At 29.8% G+C, this 24,496-nt stretch overlaps 1 protein-coding gene across 1 annotated transcript; it reads left to right on the forward strand.

Moving 5' to 3' along the window:
• Positions 1-24,496, forward strand: LOC111624408 (S-phase kinase-associated protein 1-like). The gene is made up of 4 exons (XM_023367235.1): positions 1-137; positions 16,026-16,122; positions 23,421-23,635; positions 24,182-24,496. Exons 2-4 carry the CDS (start codon positions 16,026-16,028, stop codon positions 24,311-24,313), a joined length of 444 nt encoding a protein of 147 aa, XP_023223003.1. The 5' UTR covers positions 1-137; the 3' UTR covers positions 24,314-24,496.

Below are 24,496 nucleotides of genomic sequence, written 5' to 3' on the forward strand. Positions count from 1 at the left end.
TGTAAAAATTGGCAATTCTAATTTGTCCGCATTGTGTATAAAATCTTTGGTTGGCAACGTTTCTTCATTCGTCATATTTGTAGCAATCGAGTCTAGTGTAATAGTTATTCTGTTTTTAGACGAAGAAAGAGTGCAAAGTAAGGAATTAGAATAATTATTTTCTTTCTTATTTTTTAATATGCGATTGAATACGAAACTAGTTAAACGTTATTCTCTTCTTAAAGTTAGTAATTGGTCGAATTTGTACGGTAATTTATTAAGCCTAAGTAAGGTCGAGAACATTGAAAACAATCGGTTTTAATACATATTTTGTCACGTTTTACGTTTGAAAGTTCAAATTTTAGGTCCAAATGCGTAAATTACGTGCAGGATATATAAAATATTGGTGTAAAGTAACTGAAGCAATTCACTCGAATTGCACCATTGTAAGAAAAGATTTGGTATTGTTCACTTCATTGTAAAAACATTTATTATTCGTCGATGAAACTGATTAATAAAAGTCATCTGTGACGTACACAAATCAAGTGTGACGTATTAGACATTTCTCGTGTTTAATGTATTACTTTATTTATATATTTATTTATTTATTTAGACGTGATTTTATTGAATGAAAAGTATCTGTTAGTAGTTAATTGTAATCGAATTTTCAATATTACTCAATCATTTTTGATATTTTAAATGTTAAATTTGAAAATTTGGAACATTTTTCGAAAGTAGGACGACTAATAATTTATCGAACTTTACATATATATATATATATATATATATACAGTATATTTTATATAATAATCACGTGTGCTTATGGCGTGCAGGTAGGTAAATAATAGCGGTCAAAATCAATCATTTTTTTTTTTATAATTGAAAATGGATGTTTAAGCACGTACTACCGTCATTTCGTCGCCATGTTTGAAAGGAGAAACGCCATGGCGTACGATGTATTCTACATTCAAAATTTGGGTTTTCTAAGTTAGAAAAATGTGTATAATGTTAGGGATGATAATGAGAAATTAGTTTGCATGACTATACATGCAGAGATGTACTGTACTTGTGCTCTTTGTTAGCAGTCTCACTTCCTTTCTCAAACATGGCATTGAAGTGTGATAGTGCACACTGTCCATTTCTAAGTATTGAAATCTTTGGTATTAATACCAAATATTTTCTTCTTAACATAAACTATTTTCACGTGTTTTCTCTAAATACCTATGATTTGTATATTCGTATGTGTACACACACACTCACACACTGTGTTTACTACTTTTAATCCTGAAAATATAGGTATTAGTCATCATCTGAACAGTTTTTTCAGATTATTATGCAGTTTTAAGGACAACTAATCCATACTTTTGAACTTTAAGTCGATATAAGCCATCTATAATATGTTTTCAGTATTTGATATAAAAATGTGTGTGTGATAACAATTGTAAAAATTTTTTTTATAAAACTGAGTGAAAATAACATTGATTTCCTACATTAAGCTGTAATATATTGCTTTATACTTCTAGGTCATCATTGAAAATATTTTAGTTAAACAAGTGAAGCATTGACTTAGTTGGAAATTCTTGCAGCATATAACATTGGTTTTTATAATGGATTCGTTTGTGGAATATTGTTTCGTTTCTAGTGCTTTCTTTATCTTGCTTTTTATCAAAAATCATTGCTTAAAATATTCTACCAAATAGTAATATCAAAGTTCTCTCTCAATAATTGTATATCTTGAAATGAGTGACCATCTGATTTTGGAGTAAAGTTTGTATTGACAAACTTTACTCCAAAAAGCAATTAGATTTGTTGGCATTGTGTTTTGAAATTTTTCTAATTTAGTAAATTTTGCAACTAATTTATCTAAATTTTCTAGCACTTTCTTTGATCTTAAGTGCAACAGTAAGCTATTTACTTAAGTCTTGTCTGGCTTAAGCAAATATCAGAGATAACATACATAAATTTTCTGATTCTCATATTAAATAATTGTTAAGAAATTATGGTATTTGTTTAATACAGGTTGCCAAAGTGGTCAATATTGACCCCCAGGGTCGATATAACATTATTATGGAGTCGATTATCAAGCTTAAGCTAAGGATAGGGAGAGCTAAGCATTGAGCTTATCCGTCTCACTGATTGTCAGTTACAAAAATTATTAACAAATATACAATAAATGAAAATAAAGCAAAATTAAAAGAAATGTATTAAAATAGTAAGTGCTTTGTTTTGCTTGTAACACACACTTTTTGGTGGGGGTTGATGTGAGGTTTGAAAACTTGTAGGGAGTCAATGATCAAAAAAGTTTGGCGACCCTTGGTTTAACATGATTTGTTCTGTGACACTAACTTTGGATATTTTTTCAGTTCAGAGCAAAATGACAAAATCTGCTTTTTCAATTATATAAATGAAAGATCATTTTCTATCGTTTCTTCTTTTGTTTTCATAACTTATACTGCTATTAAATTGATCATTAAATGTGGTTTCAGGTTTTAATATCCTCTGATCTAGTCCCACCATGAGTGAGGATGAATCTTCATGCATTTTATAAAAATTAGATTTGTGTGTGGAAATAAGTTTGAATTGAATTCATTCAATATTAATTTTACAAATAAAAATACAGTAATTGCCATTGTTAAACATTACTGCAATTTTTCTAGTCATATAATTTTTTTTTACTACACATTTAAAATGATTTGTTAATTTTTTTTCCTCTTCTTCTAAAGTAACTAATATATTATAATAACTAAGCCATCTTGTTCCTGGTAGGTCTTTTCACGACCTAGTATAATTATGAGCAGTATTATGATCAAACACAGCTTTATATTCTGTTTTGTATTGGGATTATTGAACCAGTTATATAATTCTTTCAATGTAAATTCTAAACTTGAAGATAGCTCAAACGATGCAGTTGAATCACAAAGATGATGTAGCAAACACATTTCGTAAGTTTTCAATTAAGAATTTGATTTTAGGAAAGTATAATAAACAATTTTTAGGGCAAAGATTACTTGGATCTCTCTACCAATGACCATGATGATTCTAGTATTTAATTTTTTTTCAAATTGAGAAAATATTGATGTACATTTTACTGTTAGGTATTATGCCTAAGTATAAATTATCATTCTATTTGGCTGTACTTTATATTTCAAAAATACACAAGTATCCCTTATATAACATAGCAGTTTCATTCCAAAAAAGTGCCTTGTTATGCAAATCTGTGCTATACAAAACAAAGGACTAATTCCAAACATAGATTTGCATTCCAGAAATTTGTAACAAAAAAGAATATTATACTTTTGCTAAGAGAAATATGTTAATTAAAGCAATAAATAATTAACTAACAATCATAAAGTACTGTATTGTGCATTAATATTAATTTTAGTTAAACAAAGGCATTTTCTTTTGAGAGTATCATTGTCATCTCAACTTTTTTGTTGATCTTGATCAGAAGTATCTGCAACATTTTCATATCTTTTATTTTTATCAATAAAAAATTTTATCGATGGCAAAATAAAAATCGAAAATTTATTTTAGTGGGTTGGTAGTGACAGTCTTAAAGGCTAAAATCTGAAAGCAACAACAATGACTATATTGAATAACAAAGTTTACACTTAAAAATTTGTGAAATTTTGTACAAAGCATTTCCAAAACTGTTAATGAAATCAGTAGTAGTGTTGTATGGGGGATATCCCCAATTTTCAAACTATTAGAGCAAAACTATATTGTACAAGTGATAAACTGTATATTGATTTATTGTTCTTGCTTCCAGTTAGTTTTCTTGCAGATACTCTTGAATCTAGCTCATTTTTAATGTAATGCACTGTAACTGAATAAAATACACCAGCGTATTTGTGAGACCAATGATTGCTTCTCATAACCAAGAGCTGTTTTACGTTCTTTGTCTCATGAGACGAGTTTCATTTAAAATTTTCAGATTATTTGAAACTAGCTACTGTGGGCAATATCACTGATATCCAATTTTGCTTATAAGCAAGATGATTAATTGAAGTGAATCCTTTAATCCTTGTTTCCTCTGAATCTAAATGGTCTTGGGTCTCTTGTAATGTTTTGTGTTTTTATAAATATAAAAATGAGACACTACATCCTCCTTTTTTGCATTTTTAGGTATTGTTGCCAATAAATGACATTATGTTGATTTTGAAAGAATTTTGTATTGTTTTTGACACAGAATTAGTGTTTTAAGCTTCAAATTCCATTACCAATTGGATGATTAATAAATATTACTCAGTATATTTACCATTTTTTTTGTCATTTTAAAAACATGCTACACTAGATATTTTGTCTTATGTTTCAATTGATACTGACTCATCTTGACTTCAGCTTGTTCTGAACTACAAAAGGTAATCTATAATTAGTGTTTTTGACAATACAATGACTAATACAATGACTTGTAGTCACTATCTTCAACTATTGCTATACAGTCGACCCCCATAACACTGTTGACTAGAACGTGTGCTGGGCTGTGAACGACTCACGTATTTGTAAAATCTAAGTGACTCGTACGACATGGAATTCATATAAAACGGAATAACCAACAGTGTTATGGGGGGGTCGACTGTATAAGGGTATGTTTACTTCTCAGCTAATAGTGCTACTTCTGAACACTGGAAGCGACATCATTAGCATGTATATTCGTGCTTACATGTCCTTCGAAAGTAAACGTGAATGCTAACAAGAAATATGGCAATTTTCTGCAAATATTTTAAATGTTACATTACAGATAGAACTACAGTGGAACCTCGGTATACGACCTTAATCCGTTCCCGATGTTTGGACTTATACCGAATTGGACGTATACCAAACCAACCTTTCCCATAAGAAGTAATGTAAAAATGATTAATCTGTTCTCGTGTAAAAAAAATGGCTGGCTTTAAACACCTCGCTTTCCTGGCTAGTTCCTGCTTGATTTTTCGTGAGATCAGAGTGTATCTTTTTAGCTTTCTCGCAAATAATTGCTTCCGATACGCTGTCTCCAGCATGTTTTTCAGTTATCCAAAGCAAAAGCAATTTCTCGACATGATCTAATGTCTTCGATCTCTGTTTAGAAATTAATTTAACCCCTTTCGCAACGTTAGCAGATTTAATAATGTCTTTATTTTTCGCGATTGTCCATATCGTCGTTCTCAGAATACGGTAAACAACAGTTAAAATCTTGAACACGTGTGCCACTTTCGTATTTCTCAACAATTTCTTTCATCAGTTCCATTGTAATTCTAGTAATTTTTTAGTTTTCTGTCGCTTTTCATTTGCCTTTTTGGGATTCATGATTAATAAAAATAATAAAATTTTACTTACGAATTAAAATCAGAAGAAATTAAACAAAGTTATAAACCGTGGCACCGCAAACATCTAGTCTGGTCTAGTACACCGATAGTGCGACTTGTTCATTGATGGCGCGTATAATTGAATTATGTCGTATACCGAACAAAAGTCATATACCGAGCAAAATTTGTTTCGTCCAAACAGGACGTATTCCGAATTGGACGTATTCTAAAGCAGACGTATACCAAGGTTCCACTGTTCTTGATTCCGAATCAGACGAGGATGATCTTATTGTGGTTATAATTGTAGAAAAAAGTAAGGTCAAATAAAACAGATAAAAACTTTTATCGAAGAGACTACCTTTTTATAATCCAAGCGATTTTAAGCAGCACCTTAGACTTAAAGAGAATCTTTTGAAAGTCTTCTTTAAAAAATAAGCCCAATTTTAGACACAGATAAATTACTTCCTCTGGAAGACGACCCATGTCTCCTCAAAAGCAGCTTTTATGCTGCCTATGGTCATTGGCAAATCAAGAATCATTCAGGTTTGTTTATACGAAGCAAATGTATGAAATTAGATGCAGTATATAAGAGAATAGCAGATTATACATATATATAATACATATTTAATGCAGTTTTATTACCTAGTGAATGGATATGATGTTGCTCTTTTATGGTGTAAATAAACTGAGTTTAAAATCAACAAATAATTGATATTAAATATAAAACTTGTTTTTTTTTTATTTTCTTTCTTTCTTTTCTCCAAGAGTATTGCCAATCATTTTAATAGGTCTAGATGGACTGTGTGGAATATTTTAAATAAGGTTGTTAATTCTCTCTTAGTGTTAAGTGAAAATGAAAAAATAATCTCTTGGCCATCACAGAGCAGGATGATATAAGAATAATAGAATTTTTTATACCCAATCTGGTTTTCCTGGAATTAGAGGCTCTATTGATGAAAAGCATATGGCTATTAAGACATCAACTGAAGAAGCAGCAGCTTATTTCAATAGAAATAAGCATTACTCTGTCATCATATAAGTTTAGTTTGTAATGAAAAGATTGTATTCAAATGATACAATTTCTTGAAGTCATTTCCCATATGGAAGTAAAAATTCATTCAAGTGTACAAACTTATGTAGTTTTGGATTATTATTAATGCTGTTCATTTCTTTACAATTTATTTAGTGCTCTAAACATAACATTTCTGAAGATTCGAAATGCATACAAGATAAACTTTGCTTTTTATTATAAGCAATGAGTCGAACTTAATTTTTTTCACATCTGTTTATGAAAAAAGTCATCTAAAGCTATTGAACCTTACAATAAAAAAAGATCATTGTAAACATTTTATACAACAAATAATTGAAATTTGCCAATAAAAATACTTCCTGCCATTTATTTTTCCAAAAATAATTCCATTTTCATTACTTTGTACAGAAAGTGATTTTTTTTTTCATTGGAGTAGCCATATTGAATTAGCATAAAGCTCGACAACGAACTAGCTAGCACTCCGAGCGTATCGATTTTGCTAAACATGATGTCACATAGCTCTAAAGTAAATGCCAATGAGCATGGTGATCTGGTGAAAGTATACACACTGAGCATGCTGACAGTAAAATTAGCTCAGAAGTAAATACATCCATAGTATCTACTCGTTTTACTCTACCCATTAGTTAATTTGACACTATCTTTTCTTGAAGAGATTTTTCTGTTAAGATTTATTCCCTTAGAACTTGCATTGGTTCTGAGCATGACTAGAACTCAATCCATTTGAAATAAATTCTTGTTTTGTAAATCACTAACATGTATAAATTACTGTTTGTCTCCCACCTATTGTTTTGAACAGAAGAAAGGAAATATCACCATGCTCAGGAATTTTAAGAACTTCAATCTCATTCTAGGAAAAATAATTAGAAATGTTAAAGCAATCCTATAGATTTGTTGTGCCGAATTATCTACAGTCGACCCCCCCTATAAGATCATTGATTATTCCATTTTATATGAATTCCATATTGTATGAGTCACTTAGATTTTACAAATACGTGTACCGGGCTGTGAACGGCTCACGTATTTGTAAAATTTAAGTGACTCGTACAACATAGAATTCATATAAAACGGAATAATCAATGATCTTATAGGGGGGTCGACTGTACTTAGTGGTAAACATTTGCATCACTAAGAGTATTTTTTTATCACATGTACAGTTTGCAATTCACGTTTAAAAATTTTCTATAAAATTTTACTTAATTATTCAAATTGTTTAAATTTTAGAATGCTTGTATTAATTCATCTGCATTGTCTCTTAACAGCTTTTATGCATCAGTGCATCTCAAAAAGTTAGATGCAGCTGATAAGATATCTTGCTGAATCTTTTGTCAGTATGAGTTCTTTTGTAGTAAAAGAAAAATTTTCCTAAAAGCTGTTTAAGATAATGAATCTTAGCTGGATGTTTATAAAAGAAATAACAAGTTAACAATATTGAAACAACTGAAATTATTTCTTGTATTGAATGCAAATAAATTTCAAAGTAAATTTGACATTATTAAAAAAATGCATAAATGTTGACTATTTTAATATAAAAATTGCAAGTGTCTTCTAAAACTACTATAAAATTTTATTTAAAAAATTTAATGAGTATAAATGTGAATTTCATTCATGACAATTACATTCATTCATGACTAAAAGAATAAACATGATAAAAGCACTACATAAAGGATGTTTTAAAAAATGAACTTGAATGCAGATTTTCTATTTTTTTTTTTTTACATGGAATTTTATTTCAAAACCAGTTAATCAACTCCCCACAACAAAAGTGAATAATCTCCATTAAAGTATCAGGTTGTACCTGGTAATCAGGTCTAATGTAAAATGAGCTACTCATTTAAAATTATCATCACAACTAATTTTTGTATTTACAGTTTGCATGGGGTGTGAGCTGTTATTTAGAAAGTGTGTGCTGGATTTGAACAACTAATCAATCCTTTATAACCACACATGGTTATGATTACTGAAGACTGTTATCTCCACACAGTAATTTCAAACTGTTTTAAATTATTAGAAATGACATTCATAATTCTTAACTTCATTGAAAAGCTTGAAAGAAAATCAAAGGACCATTACAAGAAGGGTGATACAGCTATATCTGGTGACAACAAGGAAGATATTGTGTATTATTAAACTAATTTATTCCATTTATGTTACTTTTCAATTGTTTTAATTATAAAAGAACAAGATAATTACTATTTTTATTATTGAAACATCATGCTTTCAATTGAAGAATGTTGCTGTCATCCTTCATACATTCATCAATCATGGTGTTGCCTTTTTTTAAAAGCAGCAATGGACCTACATGCTGTTGAAGTATTGTGAACATTAGCCCTGCCATTTGCTAATGGTCTCGTGTTGTTTTTGGCTCTGTTGACAAGTGCTGATAACATTGCTGTGTCTTTCAGTGCACTTTGTAGCATACTTAAATATTTTGGATGTGAGGAAATTTAATAGAATCAGTCATAATGTCATTCACAAAGTTTACTTTTGTATTTATTAGTCATTTAAAATTGTGTAATATTCTTAAATATGTCTTTTAACTCTCTTTATCATGTGGGCACTAAGAGGGCCTTTTAGCAAGCCTATTATAGGTTCAGCCAGATGAAGAATGGGGGCCTACATATCTGGACATACCAGCACCTGAAAATTTCCTGGGCTGTCAACCTGTCCAAATTCAGTCCTGGGTCCCCAGAGTAATAGGCTGCCACCTTGACTGCTTGGTCATCCAATGTCAGAATTGAAATATTGAAAATACAGTGGAACCTCTATATTCGTCATTAATCTGTTTCTAAGGATCTAACGAATATGGAAAATGATGAATATAGAACCAATTTTTCTCATAATAAATAACTGATATTCAATTAATCTGTTCCCATCCGAAAAAAAGATAAAAGAATAAAAATTTTGCTGATTGTAAAACTTTACTGCATTTATTTAGTACAATAAAGTGGTAGAAGGGGAAGAAGAGTTATTATTATTCTTGTTTAGAAGAAGACAAACCATCAATTAAAACATTAGGTAATTTCAATTATGATTTCGGTATATTAAATTCTTTGACAAAGTTGGAAACTTTAGAGAGGTTGCGGCCAAAGTTTTCATCTCCAAAACACGAACATTGAATGTTGAGCACCATCATCTTGTAAGCCTAGAAGTTTGATAATAGCATTTGGAATGTCGAGCATTTTTCAAATGATGTTCCAAACGCCATTGTCAAATTTCTAGGCTTTCAAGATGGCAGTGCTCAACGTTTGACATTCACGTTTCAGATAAAAACTTCGGCTGCAACCTCTCTACTTGGTTCAATTTCAGACTTAGCAAAAATCTTTTTTTATCTGTATTGTTCTAACAGCTTTCCTTTTCTGCTGTTTTTCTTCAGTGCACTTTGTTGGAACCACTGAAACTTCAGTTTTTGAAAATAATCACAGCGAAAAATCAAGAACACACAACAACTGCACAAAGCAGACTGATTAACTACAGCTAGCTGACAGTGTTGCTAACTCAAAATTTAAATTTATAGCTAGACATTTTAATAAAAATATTCAAATCATATTGTTTCCATTAAAATTGTTTGGTTTTTTTTTTTTCAATCTTACTGTTCTTTTCTTTTATATAAAAATAGCTAGCCATTATAATTTAGGTAATTTGCATAGTTTTGTTCATAAATCCACTAAATCTAGCAAAAAATTAGCTAACTTGGCAACACTAAAGCTAACACAGCTAGCTGATGAGCATGTGATTGTAGCGCTACTGCTGGTGTTGGGAATGATGACAAATACAGAAAATACTGATGAATATGGGGGGAAAGAAGTGATCAAAATGTGACAAATATTGAATATAAAGATTCCGCTGTACTGTGTATTCCTATAGAGAAAAAAAAATTTGGTTTATTTTTTGATGATTTATATTTTTTGCTTTATTTTCAATGACTTTAAATTATATGATTCATTAATTGCTAAAGTATTTTATAAAATGCTATAAAATCTTAGTTTGCTATTTATGGAAATCAATAAATTTTAAGATAAAAATTGACTCATTTTTGGTGCTAGGAACAAATGGAAGAATATGTAATAGTGTGTGCAATTTTAATTATTCTGTACTTTATATATCAAGAATATAATATGCAAGTTTTTTTTAATTTTACTTTTGTATTCAGTGATTTACAGTAAATAATTTTCTTGTGATACAGAAACATTATTAGATATATAACATGCTGCCATTTATATTTAAAAATGGCATCATTGATGATGATGATATTTGTACTCTACCTTAAATTCTGCTGGATGATGCCCTAGATGCTTACATAACCATTTAAAAAAGTGGACATTTTTACTATAACAAATAACACTTTAATCCGATGTTTCTCTGAATATATAGAGCAAAACTTTATTATCATATATAGTGTACTATTTTGAGAAAAGTACATGCAAACCAGGTTATTTGTCATGACGAGTGTCATACTTAGCTTTCCACATTTGGAACGTCAAACTAGAGAAGCATGATTTACTGAATTGAGATTAGGGGCATTAGGAATGGATTAATTTAACCATTCTCCATCTGCATATAACAATTCCTACAAAAAACAACCTACTGTATTATATGTCATTCACATTTGTTTTCCTGACTTTCATACAATTTTAATAATTCAAATATGTAATTCTTGTTATAACTATAGAAATCGGATTTTTTTTAATAAAGATTACCTTTATGTAATGGTTCTGAATGCAATATTAGGATTTTGCATAACAAAGTTAAAACAAAATGTGAAATTTTTAAACAGTGTTGTGCCACTTGATGTATTGAGATTGAAACTGGTGAAGAATTGCTTACAATCATTAAGATATTGAAAAACGAACAGAATAATAATATTAAATGTAAAAATATATATTTGTGATATTTCGAGTTTTAGATAAAATTCTAGAAAATGGATAGAGAAAAAAGTTAAATATAATAAATTGAAATTACAGTTGTCCCTTGATAGACTGACATTTTGTCATCCGACATGCTCAGTAGTCCGATGCATCTCCCATCAAGGTCACCGTAATCCCCATCCCCGTTACATGTGCTTGCACAGAAGCATGTCGCAACATGAATCTCCCCACCCAATTCTTACACGATGACACACATTTCTTGTGTTTTCCGTAAGCAGTTCTGTTCAAACAGATGGAGTAGAGAATATTGTAGGCTACTGCTAGCAAAATAATGCCAAGTATGTAATCACTTTTGTAATCCAACACCCCTTTGGTCCCATACCTGTCAGATTATCAAGGGACAACTGTATTATCAAAGTTACACATCAAAGAGAACAAGGAACAATTCTCTCCCAATGGGAGATGATAATCCCTCTTTTAGTCATGGGCTATTGTTATCTCCCATGACTAAAAGAGCTGACTAACTCAAAAGACTCATTGACCACACCCAGTCAGGTGAGCTTGATCTCCATTGGAAGAGATCTGGAAAAATTGAAAAGTATAAATAGGGGATACGTGCTAAACTCAGGTCACTTCAGCTCTTCAGTGCTCCAGCAAGGTCCTTGTTAAACTAAGTGCCATAGTTTCTCTTACAAGTAACTTCTGCCCAAGATTACGAATCGCATAAGTCAATCACAGAGGTAATACAATAAAACGTAATATTGTTTGTAAACACTCTCTCATCTTTAGGGATCTAGTTTAAGGTTTAGTTTAAGGTTTAATCATAGCTAGATGTATTTAGTTCATTTGTATTCTTTGTGATTCATTAAAATTATTGTTAATTTGCTAATGGGACTTGATTCTAGTTTCCTCACGGACTCCTATCACTTATTTACATATCCCCCACTCAAACGAGCCCCCCAATCGGAATAATAGAAGAATCACGCGTTAAACTGTGAATTAATAGTTTAACTGGTGTCAACATCCTGACGTGGATCTTGATTTCACAATCTAGATCCTTATTACTGCTCATAGGTTAACCATCCATTGACATTCAAGATTGGATCTCACGATCTGTGTAGATTGTGGTCAGATGGAATTAACCCCTGACCCCCTGCTTATCTCTCATATTGATAATTAGGGAATGTATACCAATTTACCGGTTAACTGATAAATTGACAAAAAACATTCGGTAAACTTACCGAATGAAAAATTCATACTAGAAATTTTTATGTAGAAAATATTGTGTTTATAGATATTTAAAAGAGCTAAAGGGACATTGAAAATAAAAAAAACCAGGCAAGTGTAAGCAACAATATAACTAATTATCAATTTTATGAGATTTTTTGTTTAATTTTAATTTAAACTTTCTTGGGTTTGAGAGGCACTGTAAATTGTACAGAAAGCTCTAGTTAGCATATGTGATTTGTGCTCTGCAGTTTTTTGCGATTTTTAAAGGTTTAAAATCTTTACAATCAATGTTTTTCTTAAAGAGTAAGTAAATATATATATTTTTCAATATTTAAAAATTATTATACGTAAATATTTCACATATTTTTTAAATTAATAGCAATTTTGAATACGCGACATTATTGTAAAATAACATTTAAATTTGAACGTTAAATAAATTTTTTACTTTTAACAACTGTTTAAAATAATTAAATACAAATATTTATTACAAGATTCTAATATTATGCCTCAAGATTGTGCAAAATATGTATTATTCTAACAATATTTTCTTGGGGAATTCCCATTACTCTCACGAAAAGAACTTTTAATTTTAGATTGTAAAACCAGGTGGAATAGCTTACTAAACATGCTGGAAAGATTTTTATTATTTAAAGATGCTGTCCGAAAAAGTCTAGAAACCTAACCTAACAACCTGGATTATTTTGTACAAAAATTAGATCAAAATTAGGAGATAAGACTTTAAATAATTTAAGTTTCTTGAGAAGTTATTTTTTAAAAAATGGTAATGAATAAAATGGTATTAGGTACTATATATAATTTCTGTTGTATTTTTATTTTTCTGTATTTTATTTCTGTTTCTAAAAGTTATTATTACAGTTTTTTTAGAATAACACTTTAATTTTTATATTTTTTATATTCTATATCTTTGAAATAAAAAATGTGAAATGGAAATCAAAATGACTTATATTTTTTATCACCTTAATTTTGTTTATAAATGAATGGTGTGATTTTAAAAATTAATAATAAATCTATTTATTACCTTATATGGGCAAACCTTACAGCATAAGTGGCAACTACAGGTTTTTATGCATTAATCACAATCCTTCAATATGTGCACCCATGGTCACATGACACACATCTACATGGTAATCAAATTCTTCCATATATGGTGTAGTATGTCCTCCGTGATGGTCTGCAGTGCATGCTTTTATCCAATCGCACAGTTCCTCAAGAGACAAGGGCATTGACAGTACATAAACTTGGTCTTTAACAAACCCCACAAAAAGAAATTGCAGGGTGTTAAATCTGGCAAACAGGGTGGCCAGGGGAGCGGGTTGTTGTCTGCTGTTGCACCACATCCAATCCTACATTGGTAAAGAACACAATTAAGAAGTTTGCGTGCATTTCTGTGAACTTGGACAGTTGCAGCTGCTTGTGCTGTAAGGTTTGCCCATATAAGGTAATAAATAGATTTATTATTAATTTTTAAAACCGCACCGTTCATTTATAAACACCCTGTATAATTCTTGGTTAAATCTTCATTATCTAATGTAGCGTTGTATATTTCTATGCAAAAATTTTTCATTCCTGTGAGTTAGATTCTGTTTATACGGATAAAAATTATAACACTAATGCAAAGTAAGATCAGTCATTCCTGAAATAAATGAAAAATATAGGTGGATGATAATGTACATATTTTTTGGTTTTAAAATTTAAAGAAAACTGACAATTTTTTCAATTTTTTTCTAATACTANTGCTTATCTCTCATATTGATAATTAGGGAATGTATACCAATTTACCGGTTAACTGATAAATTGACAAAAAACATTCGGTAAACTTACCGAATGAAAAATTCATACTAGAAATTTTTATGTAGAAAATATTGTGTTTATAGATATTTAAAAGAGCTAAAGGGACATTGAAAATAAAAAAAACCAGGCAAGTGTAAGCAACAATATAACTAATTATCAATTTTATGAGATTTTTTGCTTAATTTTAATTTAAAGTTTCTTGGGTTTGAGAGGCACTGTAAATTGTACAGAAAGCTCTAGTTAGCATATGTGATTTGTGCTCTGCAGTTTTTTGCGATTTTTAAAGGTTTAAAATCTTTACAATCAATGTTTTTCTTAAAGAGTAAGTAAATATATATATTTTTCAATATTTAAAAATTATTATACGTAAATATTTCACATATTTTTTAAATTAATAGCAATTTTGAATACGCGACATTATTGTAAAATAACATTTAAATTTGAACGTTAAATAAATTTTTTACTTTTAACAACTGTTTAAAATAATTAAATACAAATATTTATTACAAGATTCTAATATTATGCCTCAAGATTGTGCAAAATATGTATTATTCTAACAATATTTTCTTGGGGAATTCCCATTACTCTCACGAAAAGAACTTTTAATTTTAGATTGTAAAACCAGGTGGAATAGCTTACTAAACATGCTGGAAAGATTTTTATTATTTAAAGATGCTGTCCGAAAAAGTCTAGAAACCTAACCTAACAACCTGGATTATTTTGTACAAAAATTAGATCAAAATTAGGAGATAAGACTTTAAATAATTTAAGTTTCTTGAGAAGTTATTTTTTAAAAAATGGTAATGAATAAAATGGTATTAGGTACTATATATAATTTCTGTTGTATTTTTATTTTTCTGTATTTTATTTCTGTTTCTAAAAGTTATTATTACAGTTTTTTTAGAATAACACTTTAATTTTTATATTTTTTATATTCTATATCTTTGAAATAAAAAATGTGAAATGGAAATCAAAATGACTTATATTTTTTATCACCTTAATTTTGTTTATAAATGAATGGTGTGATTTTAAAAATTAATAATAAATCTATTTATTACCTTATATGGGCAAACCTTACAGCATAAGTGGCAACTACAGGTTTTTATGCATTAATCACAATCCTTCAATATGTGCACCCATGGTCACATGACACACATCTACATGGTAATCAAATTCTTCCATATATGGTGTAGTATGTCCTCCGTGATGGTCTGCAGTGCATGCTTTTATCCAATCGCACAGTTCCTCAAGAGACAAGGGCATTGACAGTACATAAACTTGGTCTTTAACAAACCCCACAAAAAGAAATTGCAGGGTGTTAAATCTGGCAAACAGGGTGGCCAGGGGAGCGGGTTGTTGTCTGCTGTTGCACCACATCCAATCCTACATTGGTGAAGAACACGATTAAGAAGTTCACGTGCATTTCTGTGAACTTGGACAGTTGCAGCTGCTTGTGCTGTAAGGTTTGCCCATATAAGGTAATAAATAGATTTATTATTAATTTTTAAAACCGCACCGTTCATTTATAAACACCCTGTATAATTCTTGGTTAAATCTTCATTATCTAATGTAGCGTTGTATATTTCTATGCAAAAATTTTTCATTCCTGTGAGTTAGATTCTGTTTATACGGATAAAAATTATAACACTAATGCAAAGTAAGATCAGTCATTCCTGAAATAAATGAAAAATATAGGTGGATGATAATGTACATATTTTTTGGTTTTAAAATTTAAAGAAAACTGGCAATTTTTTCAATTTTTTTCTAATACTAATTTAAAATTTAATAATAAAAATCTTTCAGATGCCTAATATCAAGCTTCAGAGTTCAGATGGTGAAATTTTTGAAGTGGATGTTGAAATTGCCAAAGCTTCTGTAACTATAAAAACAATGTTGGAAGGTAAGTGCAGTTATGAAATATATTAAAATTTTGTAATAAATCCTAAAATTTCTTTTTATCATTGCTAATTTTTTAACAACAAAAAACATATTAGGATGTGTTAGGAAGTATTTTATTTGAAATTGCTAACATATTAAAGAAAGATTTTCAATGGAATGGATATAAAAATTTATTTAAATTCAGTTATAAAACAGAAGATTAGTGAAACCTCACATCTTTTTCTTCCAATATCTGTATTAAATCAGAGACAATCTGATTTAATTCTTTTCTTTTTATGATTGAATTCTATAAAATTGTGAAAGGTTGGTAAGGGGTCTTAGAGTTCACCTTAGGGCTTCAAAATGCTTAAATCTGACCCTGTGTCACACACAAAATTACTGGTATTTTAAGAAAATATGTTTTAAAATTAACAGCATAACTTGTTTATTTAAAGCTTGGACAATCAGGAAACTGCCAATTTTTAACAATCTAATCTACTCTTTCAGAATTCAGAGCAGCTCATAAATATAACCAATTGATTTCCGAATAATCATCTGTTTTTCACGTGGGAATAGGTGAAAACTTATATTAGGCTCCTGTAAGGCTTTGAAATTTCTATTGCTATTTATCTTTACTGCTGATAATACACAAGAATGAATCAAACAATCCAGATAGAATAGTTTTATTTTTAAAAACCAGAGAGTGCGCATCCGGTGAAAAATGCGAATACAGACTAGGTATTTTGGTTATTTCCAAAAAAATCATTAAACTAATATTTGTCATAAAACTTTGGGATTTGCCTTGTTCTTTTGTTAACATTAAAAAAAATTAATAGAATAAGTTTTTCTCTTTTTAATCATTAAACATTTTATTTGGCACTTACTTCGGTATATCTATGTATTTTTGACCTAGGATTAGCCTTTATAAAACCTAAAGCTTTAACATCCAATAACTTTCTGCTTGCAGCCATTTTACAAACATCAAAATATTCTATGGAGCATGCTAATTAGCAGTGGAAATTGAGTGTCTTTTCCTATTAAATGTATTTCCTATGTTGACTACAGATATGTCCAAGCTATTTTGACTTAGACACTTATCAAAAAACTGACGACTACAGAAATGTGCTTCCTATCAATTTCACTGCTGAGCGGCATGCTCCATGGAATAAGATGAATTAATGAGACTTGTCCATAGGTTGGAAAGTTTAAATATTTATATTTTTATTATGATAGTTGTCTCTAATCTAGTGAACACCACTAAGCCTTTTGTTCTGTTTATTGCCTTTGATATGACAGGTATTATTATTGTGCTTGGTCACTGAGATAAGTATTTATTAATAACTTCAAAGGTTATTCTATAGTTGGTAATTTTTTTAAATTTTAGTATATGCTGTATTTAGAATTGCAGATGCCATAAATTCAAGTAGTTCTGTATAGAGAATCTGGACAATACTCAGATTTAGAATATAAAGGAATTATAATGTACTGATTTTGATGAAACTCTACCATATTTATCATCTTGTGCTAAGATTAGATTTAACTTAAATTTGAATTATGATTTTAACCCACCAATATTGGCAAGTTTCTCAAATTACACATTAAGGCATGACTGTATGAATTCTAGATTCAGTAATTAGAAAACAAACTCGGAAGTAGATGGAGTATAACTTTTACTTGTTTTTAACTGAAAACATTTATTTTCAGTGATTTATATGAATTCTTCATAAAACAACATGGACACATTCAAATTTTAGGATTTTAAGCTCTTAAAAGTTGAAAATAAGTAACAATGTAATACATTATTACAAGACTTCCAGTTTAAAACATTCTCTATCCTTTTTTGCTCAATCTTTATTTACTTTGTAACAAAATATTGATGACTTATTAATTTGTGATTATAATTTTCAAGTAACTGTTATATTATTTTTCTAATTAATAAGTTACATTCTTCTATATTTTTCAACTAATTTTGATAAATGGCTAGAACAATAAATATACACTTAAAAACACATTTAAAATAAAAAATTTTCTACATCTTATCCTTTCTACACACTTCAGGAAATAATACTGTAAATATAAGCAAACCTAAAGTTTGAATCTTAATTCTCGATCAAATTGTCACATTCAACATTTATCAGCTTAGCTACTAATTTGCAAAATCAGGTTGATGAGAAGTACATTTAACAAAATGAAATTATAATTAATGATTTTAATATATAAAGGGATAAAAAAAATTTCCATAAATAATGTAAGATTTCCTAAACTAGCAGAGTTAACACTGAATAATATCAATGAAGAAAGAGTATTATAGATACTTATAAGAGTATTATAGTTGTCAACACACCAGGTATAGAGTTCGACATTTTGCTAAGTTATGATAATAGAATAACTATTCAATAAATTTATAATAATAATAACATAAACATATCTTTTGAAATTAGAAATAGAAGAAACAAATAATTCATTAAATTACTTACCCAATTAAGAGAACCAGATAAGTTTCTTATATTTTAACATATGGAAAAAAGATTGTATTCTTGGATAATTTGGTGGTGATTATTGTAAAGTTCACAAATGTGTAAAACTTAATATAGAAATTTACATGTTTTATACACCTTAGAGAAATGATATTTTAATTGGTCTTGTCAATTATTGGAAGGGTTATTTTGAAATTGATACGTAAGTTGTTTAAAAAGAAATCAAATGTTTCCTCAAGGAAGAAAAAACTACGATAAATGTTTATTTATTTGAAATAAGATCATACTGTAGCAATAAAATGTTCAGAATGAGTAATGAGCATTTCAAGACTTTCAGCTATTTTGATAATCTGAAACTATGTTGTGACTTTTCTTTGATTCCTAAACACCATGTAGTGTAATAAGTTCAAACACTTGGCATTCTATCATCTTTTAACTGAACTAAACAAGTAAATTGGCAAAACTATATTTGGAACAACACTGTCTCAGAGACTCACTACTAAGCGGAATCACTTTGACACTCAAGGTGGGTCTTGTTCTCATTCTCCAATCATCTTTGGTATCACTGCTTTTGGACGCGATTGTTCAAACTTCGTCAGCCATGACCACAGGGTCATCCACCATGCATTTTCGATGAACTTAACCTATCCAATTTTGAAATTTCTCTCCGTTGCATGTCGGCCTGGGTTGAATTTTTGTCGATGCATAATAAAAATTTCCCATTTTTGAAAAAAATAATTGTGGCTATTGTATCGTCCAAAATTATTTTTTTATTTTGCACAAACAATATACAGTTTAACCCAGTGTTTCCCAACATGGGACCCACGCCCCACTGGGGGAAAATTCAAAAATGGACTCGTCCAGAGTTTAAGTTAACCGTATAGCCGCTGTATATGTTAGGGGGGCATAAGAATTTTAGAAAGGCTTAGGTGGGGCATAGCACAAAAAAGATTGGGAAACACGGGTTTAACCTGCTTATAATGGCATCGGATGTAACAATAAACCAAATATAACATCAAATTTTTCAGTCCCATGATTTTATTATACTAGATAACGTTAAAAAACCTACTTGTAACAACATAAAACTCTTTTTTGATGTCATATTTGAAGCACTCCCAAATTTACAAAATTAGATTACAAATTTTATTTAACAAAGAAAATACANTCAAATTGTCACATTCAACATTTATCAGCTTAGCTACTAATTTGCAAAATCAGGTTGATGAGAAGTACATTTAACAAAATGAAATTATAATTAATGATTTTAATATATAAAGGGATAAAAAAAATTTCCATAAATAATGTAAGATTTCCTAAACTAGCAGAGTTAACACTGAATAATATCAATGAAGAAAGAGTATTATAGATACTTATAAGAGTATTATAGTTGTCAACACACCAGGTATAGAGTTCGACATTTTGCTAAGTTATGATAATAGAATAACTATTCAATAAATTTATAATAATAATAACATAAACATATCTTTTGAAATTAGAAATAGAAGAAACAAATAATTCATTAAATTACTTACCCAATTAAGAGAACCAGATAAGTTTCTTATATTTTAACATATGGAAAAAAGATTGTATTCTTGGATAATTTGGTGGTGATTATTGTAAAGTTCACAAATGTGTAAAACTTAATATAGAAATTTACATGTTTTATACACCTTAGAGAAATGATATTTTAATTGGTCTTGTCAATTATTGGAAGGGTTATTTTGAAATTGATACGTAAGTTGTTTAAAAAGAAATCAAATGTTTCCTCAAGGAAGAAAAAACTACGATAAATGTTTATTTATTTGAAATAAGATCATACTGTAGCAATAAAATGTTCAGAATGAGTAATGAGCATTTCAAGACTTTCAGCTATTTTGATAATCTGAAACTATGTTGTGACTTTTCTTTGATTCCTAAACACCATGTAGTGTAATAAGTTCAAACACTTGGCATTCTATCATCTTTTAACTGAACTAAACAAGTAAATTGGCAAAACTATATTTGGAACAACACTGTCTCAGAGACTCACTACTAAGCGGAATCACTTTGACACTCAAGGTGGGTCTTGTTCTCATTCTCCAATCATCTTTGGTATCACTGCTTTTGGACGCGATTGTTCAAACTTCGTCAGCCATGACCACAGGGTCATCCACCATGCATTTTCGATGAACTTAACCTATCCAATTTTGAAATTTCTCTCCGTTGCATGTCGGCCTGGGTTGAATTTTTGTCGATGCATAATAAAAATTTCCCATTTTTGAAAAAAATAATTGTGGCTATTGTATCGTCCAAAATTATTTTTTTATTTTGCACAAACAATATACAGTTTAACCCAGTGTTTCCCAACATGGGACCCACGCCCCACTGGGGGAAAATTCAAAAATGGACTCGTCCAGAGTTTAAGTTAACCGTATAGCCGCTGTATATGTTAGGGGGCATAAGAATTTTAGAAAGGCTTAGGTGGGGCATAGCACAAAAAAGATTGGGAAACACGGGTTTAACCTGCTTATAATGGCATCGGATGTAACAATAAACCAAATATAACATCAAATTTTTCAGTCCCATGATTTTATTATACTAGATAACGTTAAAAAACCTACTTGTAACAACATAAAACTCTTTTTTGATGTCATATTTGAAGCACTCCCAAATTTACAAAATTAGATTACAAATTTTATTTAACAAAGAAAATACTACGTGTTTAGTCCTAGAGTCAGAGTCCACTTCCTAGAACGACTGTGGGTGATACTCTCACCACCTGACTTTGGTTTGCCTGTTTGTAGAGTTGCCATTTTGTATTTTATTTTGACTCTGTTCTTGGTCCCCTGAGTATCTACAAGTCTGGTTTTTTTTATGCTTGCATGATTTGGGCACCTAATACTCTGTGCCAAATTGCAACTCCTGACAATGTACTCCTTTATACTCTAAGCTGGTAACACAGGAGGCAGTACGATTTATAAACAAGACAGTCTTGTCAATAAAGATGAACTGAACTAAATAAAGATGATAGAATACCAAGTGTTTGAATTTATTACACTACATAGTGTTTAAGAATCAAAACAAAAAAATTTTCAGCTCTTGTTTTGGCACCAGGTTTAGTACTGTAGTCACAGCAATCTCGAATGTCTTTGTAATGAGTCCCTTTCATTGGAATTTTAAGTTTCATTGAACAGAAAATAGTCAGAGGGAGCCAGATCAGGAGAATAGAATGGATGGTCAATACCTTTTGAGCCAAAAATTGATAAACAGCAGTGCTCTTGTGTGAGGGTGCATTTTTGTTTAGCTGTGGCCAACTGTATATGTAAAATTTGATTTCAAAGTCATTACAAAATAACCAAATAATATTTCTTAGTGACATTCTGGTCATTTGGAATAAGTGCTTGATACCCTTGGAGTCAAAAACAGATGAGCATGGTCTTGACCTGTGATTTTTGGAAGCAAAGTTTTAATGTAAGGGCTAGTGTGATGATTTCCATATAGTACTTTGACATTTGTCAATGGATTGTACTGGCAGCACCATGTCTAACCACCCATGACAATGTTTTCAAGAGAATTTGGGTTTCAGTGAGCCATTTTGATGATGTCCTGAGCATAATGAATGTAAAAAGTGCAATTCACATTAACTAATTAACTGGTGTGAATATGATTGACATTTGCGAATGTTTTTGTAACCTCTTCTGGACTCTTTGGGCTTCTTTTTTTATTCCAAACAAGCTGGCAGTTAACATTCAAATATAAATTGAATGGTAATAGATTTTGGATACCGTACATACAGTACATGCATTTCCATTGAGATGTTTAAAATAAGATTGAACAATAGGATTAGTTTGAATGTGCATGTGTTCCACTTTAAATATGCTTGAAAATTAAATATCCTTGTCCAGTAGAGTCTGCCACGCCATTGAAAGACATGTCCCTAAACTTAATGCAGGGCGTTCTGCAGCAAGTCTTATTCTTAAGGCTTGTTGCAGAATCATCTGCATTAAGTTTATATCCTTGTCCTTAAATTAAATTTTAGGACAAGAATATAAACTTAATGTAACTTAATGTTTCAGTAAACTTTTCTTCAGTTTCACACAGAATTTAACATTGACACATTGCTCCATTGCAATTTTCTGACAAGGGTCATGAAATAACTCTTACATTTCATGCTACACAAAGGAATGTTATGAACTGATTCAAATGCTATTGCACATGATAATATAATTTTGACTGTTAGTACTTGTGCCAACTAATTATATTTCTAGAGCAAAAGTTTTTCTTTTTAGACAACGTATGTATATAAAAAAAATTCTTAAGCATTGTATTAACTTTTTCATAATTGTCTTAAGATTTTGTTTTTTAGAATTTGGTCTTATTGTTAACTTCGTAATTATGAATTACTATAATTAAATTGACTGTAGAAAGTGCAATAATGTCAAAGTATCTATTTTTGATAGATTTGCTTTTATTTACAAACTGATGCAAGACACTTATTTTAATGCAGTGGGGTTTCAATATCTAATATTTGAGTTTTGATCATGCAATAGCAATCCAAAGCATGTATAATAAAGTCAAATTACCTATAACAGATTTAACATAAACAGATTCCAAGAAAATTGTGTGTTTTATAATTAATTTACTTAATTTGCAAATGAATTTTCAACATGAGTCAGAATTCCAGTTAACTGAGTTAAACATTTATTTATTGTCAGACTAATCAACTCATTATTATTATTATGTTACAGAATAACCAATTTAATCCATTTTCGAACAGCAAAATTTTATTAATGTTTTTAAAATATTTTCAGAATTAATAAGTACTAGCTTACTCATTTTTTTTTTTTTTTTCATTTCAATATAGATCTTGGCATGGATGAAGATGAAGAGGATGTTATACCTCTTCCAAATGTGAATTCAGTTATTTTAAAGAAGGTGATCCAGTGGGCTACGTATCACAAAGATGATCCTCTTCCTCCAGAAGATGATGAAAATATAGAGAAGAGGACAGATGATATAAGCTCTTGGGATGCTGATTTTTTAAAAGTTGATCAGGGCACATTATTTGAGTTAATTCTGGTAAGAATTATTTATGCAGCTTGGGATACAATAAATTGGTTTTTCTTCATTTTTTTAACACGCCCTAAAAGGATACAGACAACTAAGAACCCATCTCCACAAAGCTGAATTAAAATATCCGGTACCTTAACATATAAAATAATTTCTTTAGTAGATAAAGTAAATCAAAAGTAGAATGAAATAGCAGCAAGTATACCTTTTTTAAAAGCTTCCAGAGTAAAGCAGTGATGTATTGTCTTTGTGGCTGAATGATTGATTAATAACAGTAATGAGGTCCTATGTATGTGACCTAAGATAAATTTTTCTCGGAGCCCCTTCCATCTCGTGAAATCTTTTGGTTCTACAGCACACAGTTTGACTAACTCTAATAAATTAATCAATTTATGACCTAAATTTTTATTATAAAATGTTTTAAATAGCTAAAAACCAGGATAAATATCCTGGTTATTAGCTATTTAAAACATTTTATAATAAATTTGGTATAAATTTTTTTTAAATAGGTTGCTTCATATTCAATAGTAAAATTTATATTAAATTCTCTTACAGGCAGCTAATTACTTAGACATAAAAGGATTGCTCGACGTAACATGCAAAACAGTTGCCAGCATGATCAAAGGGAAGACTGCAGAAGAAATAAGGAATACATTCAACATCAAGAATGACTTCACACCCAAGTGAAGAAGAACAAGTAAGTAGCAACTATTTTTATATACAAAATGCTTTTGCAAAAATTTCAATTACTTAAAATTTAATTTTAGGTCAGAATAGAGAATGAATGGTGTGAAGAAAAATGAACTATATCAAAGTGATCAGCTGTATTGTGATTCCTTGTGTTTTTCCATTTGGTCAATGTGAAAAAAA

Source organism: Centruroides sculpturatus, unplaced genomic scaffold (genome assembly GCF_000671375.1).
Source record: "Centruroides sculpturatus isolate CEXI.00-Female unplaced genomic scaffold, Cexi_2.0 scaffold397, whole genome shotgun sequence".
Taxonomy (NCBI): Eukaryota; Metazoa; Arthropoda; class Arachnida; order Scorpiones; family Buthidae; genus Centruroides; species Centruroides sculpturatus.

Coding starts and splice junctions, on each gene's coding strand:
- LOC111624408 (XM_023367235.1), top strand. CDS start 16,026: ATGCCTAATATCAAGCTTCAGAGTTCAGATGGTGAAATTTTTGAAGTG. Junction 16,123..23,420: donor TATAAAAACAATGTTGGAAG/GTAAGTGCAGTT, acceptor ATTTCAATATAG/ATCTTGGCATGGATGAAGAT. Junction 23,636..24,181: donor CATTATTTGAGTTAATTCTG/GTAAGAATTATT, acceptor ATTCTCTTACAG/GCAGCTAATTACTTAGACAT.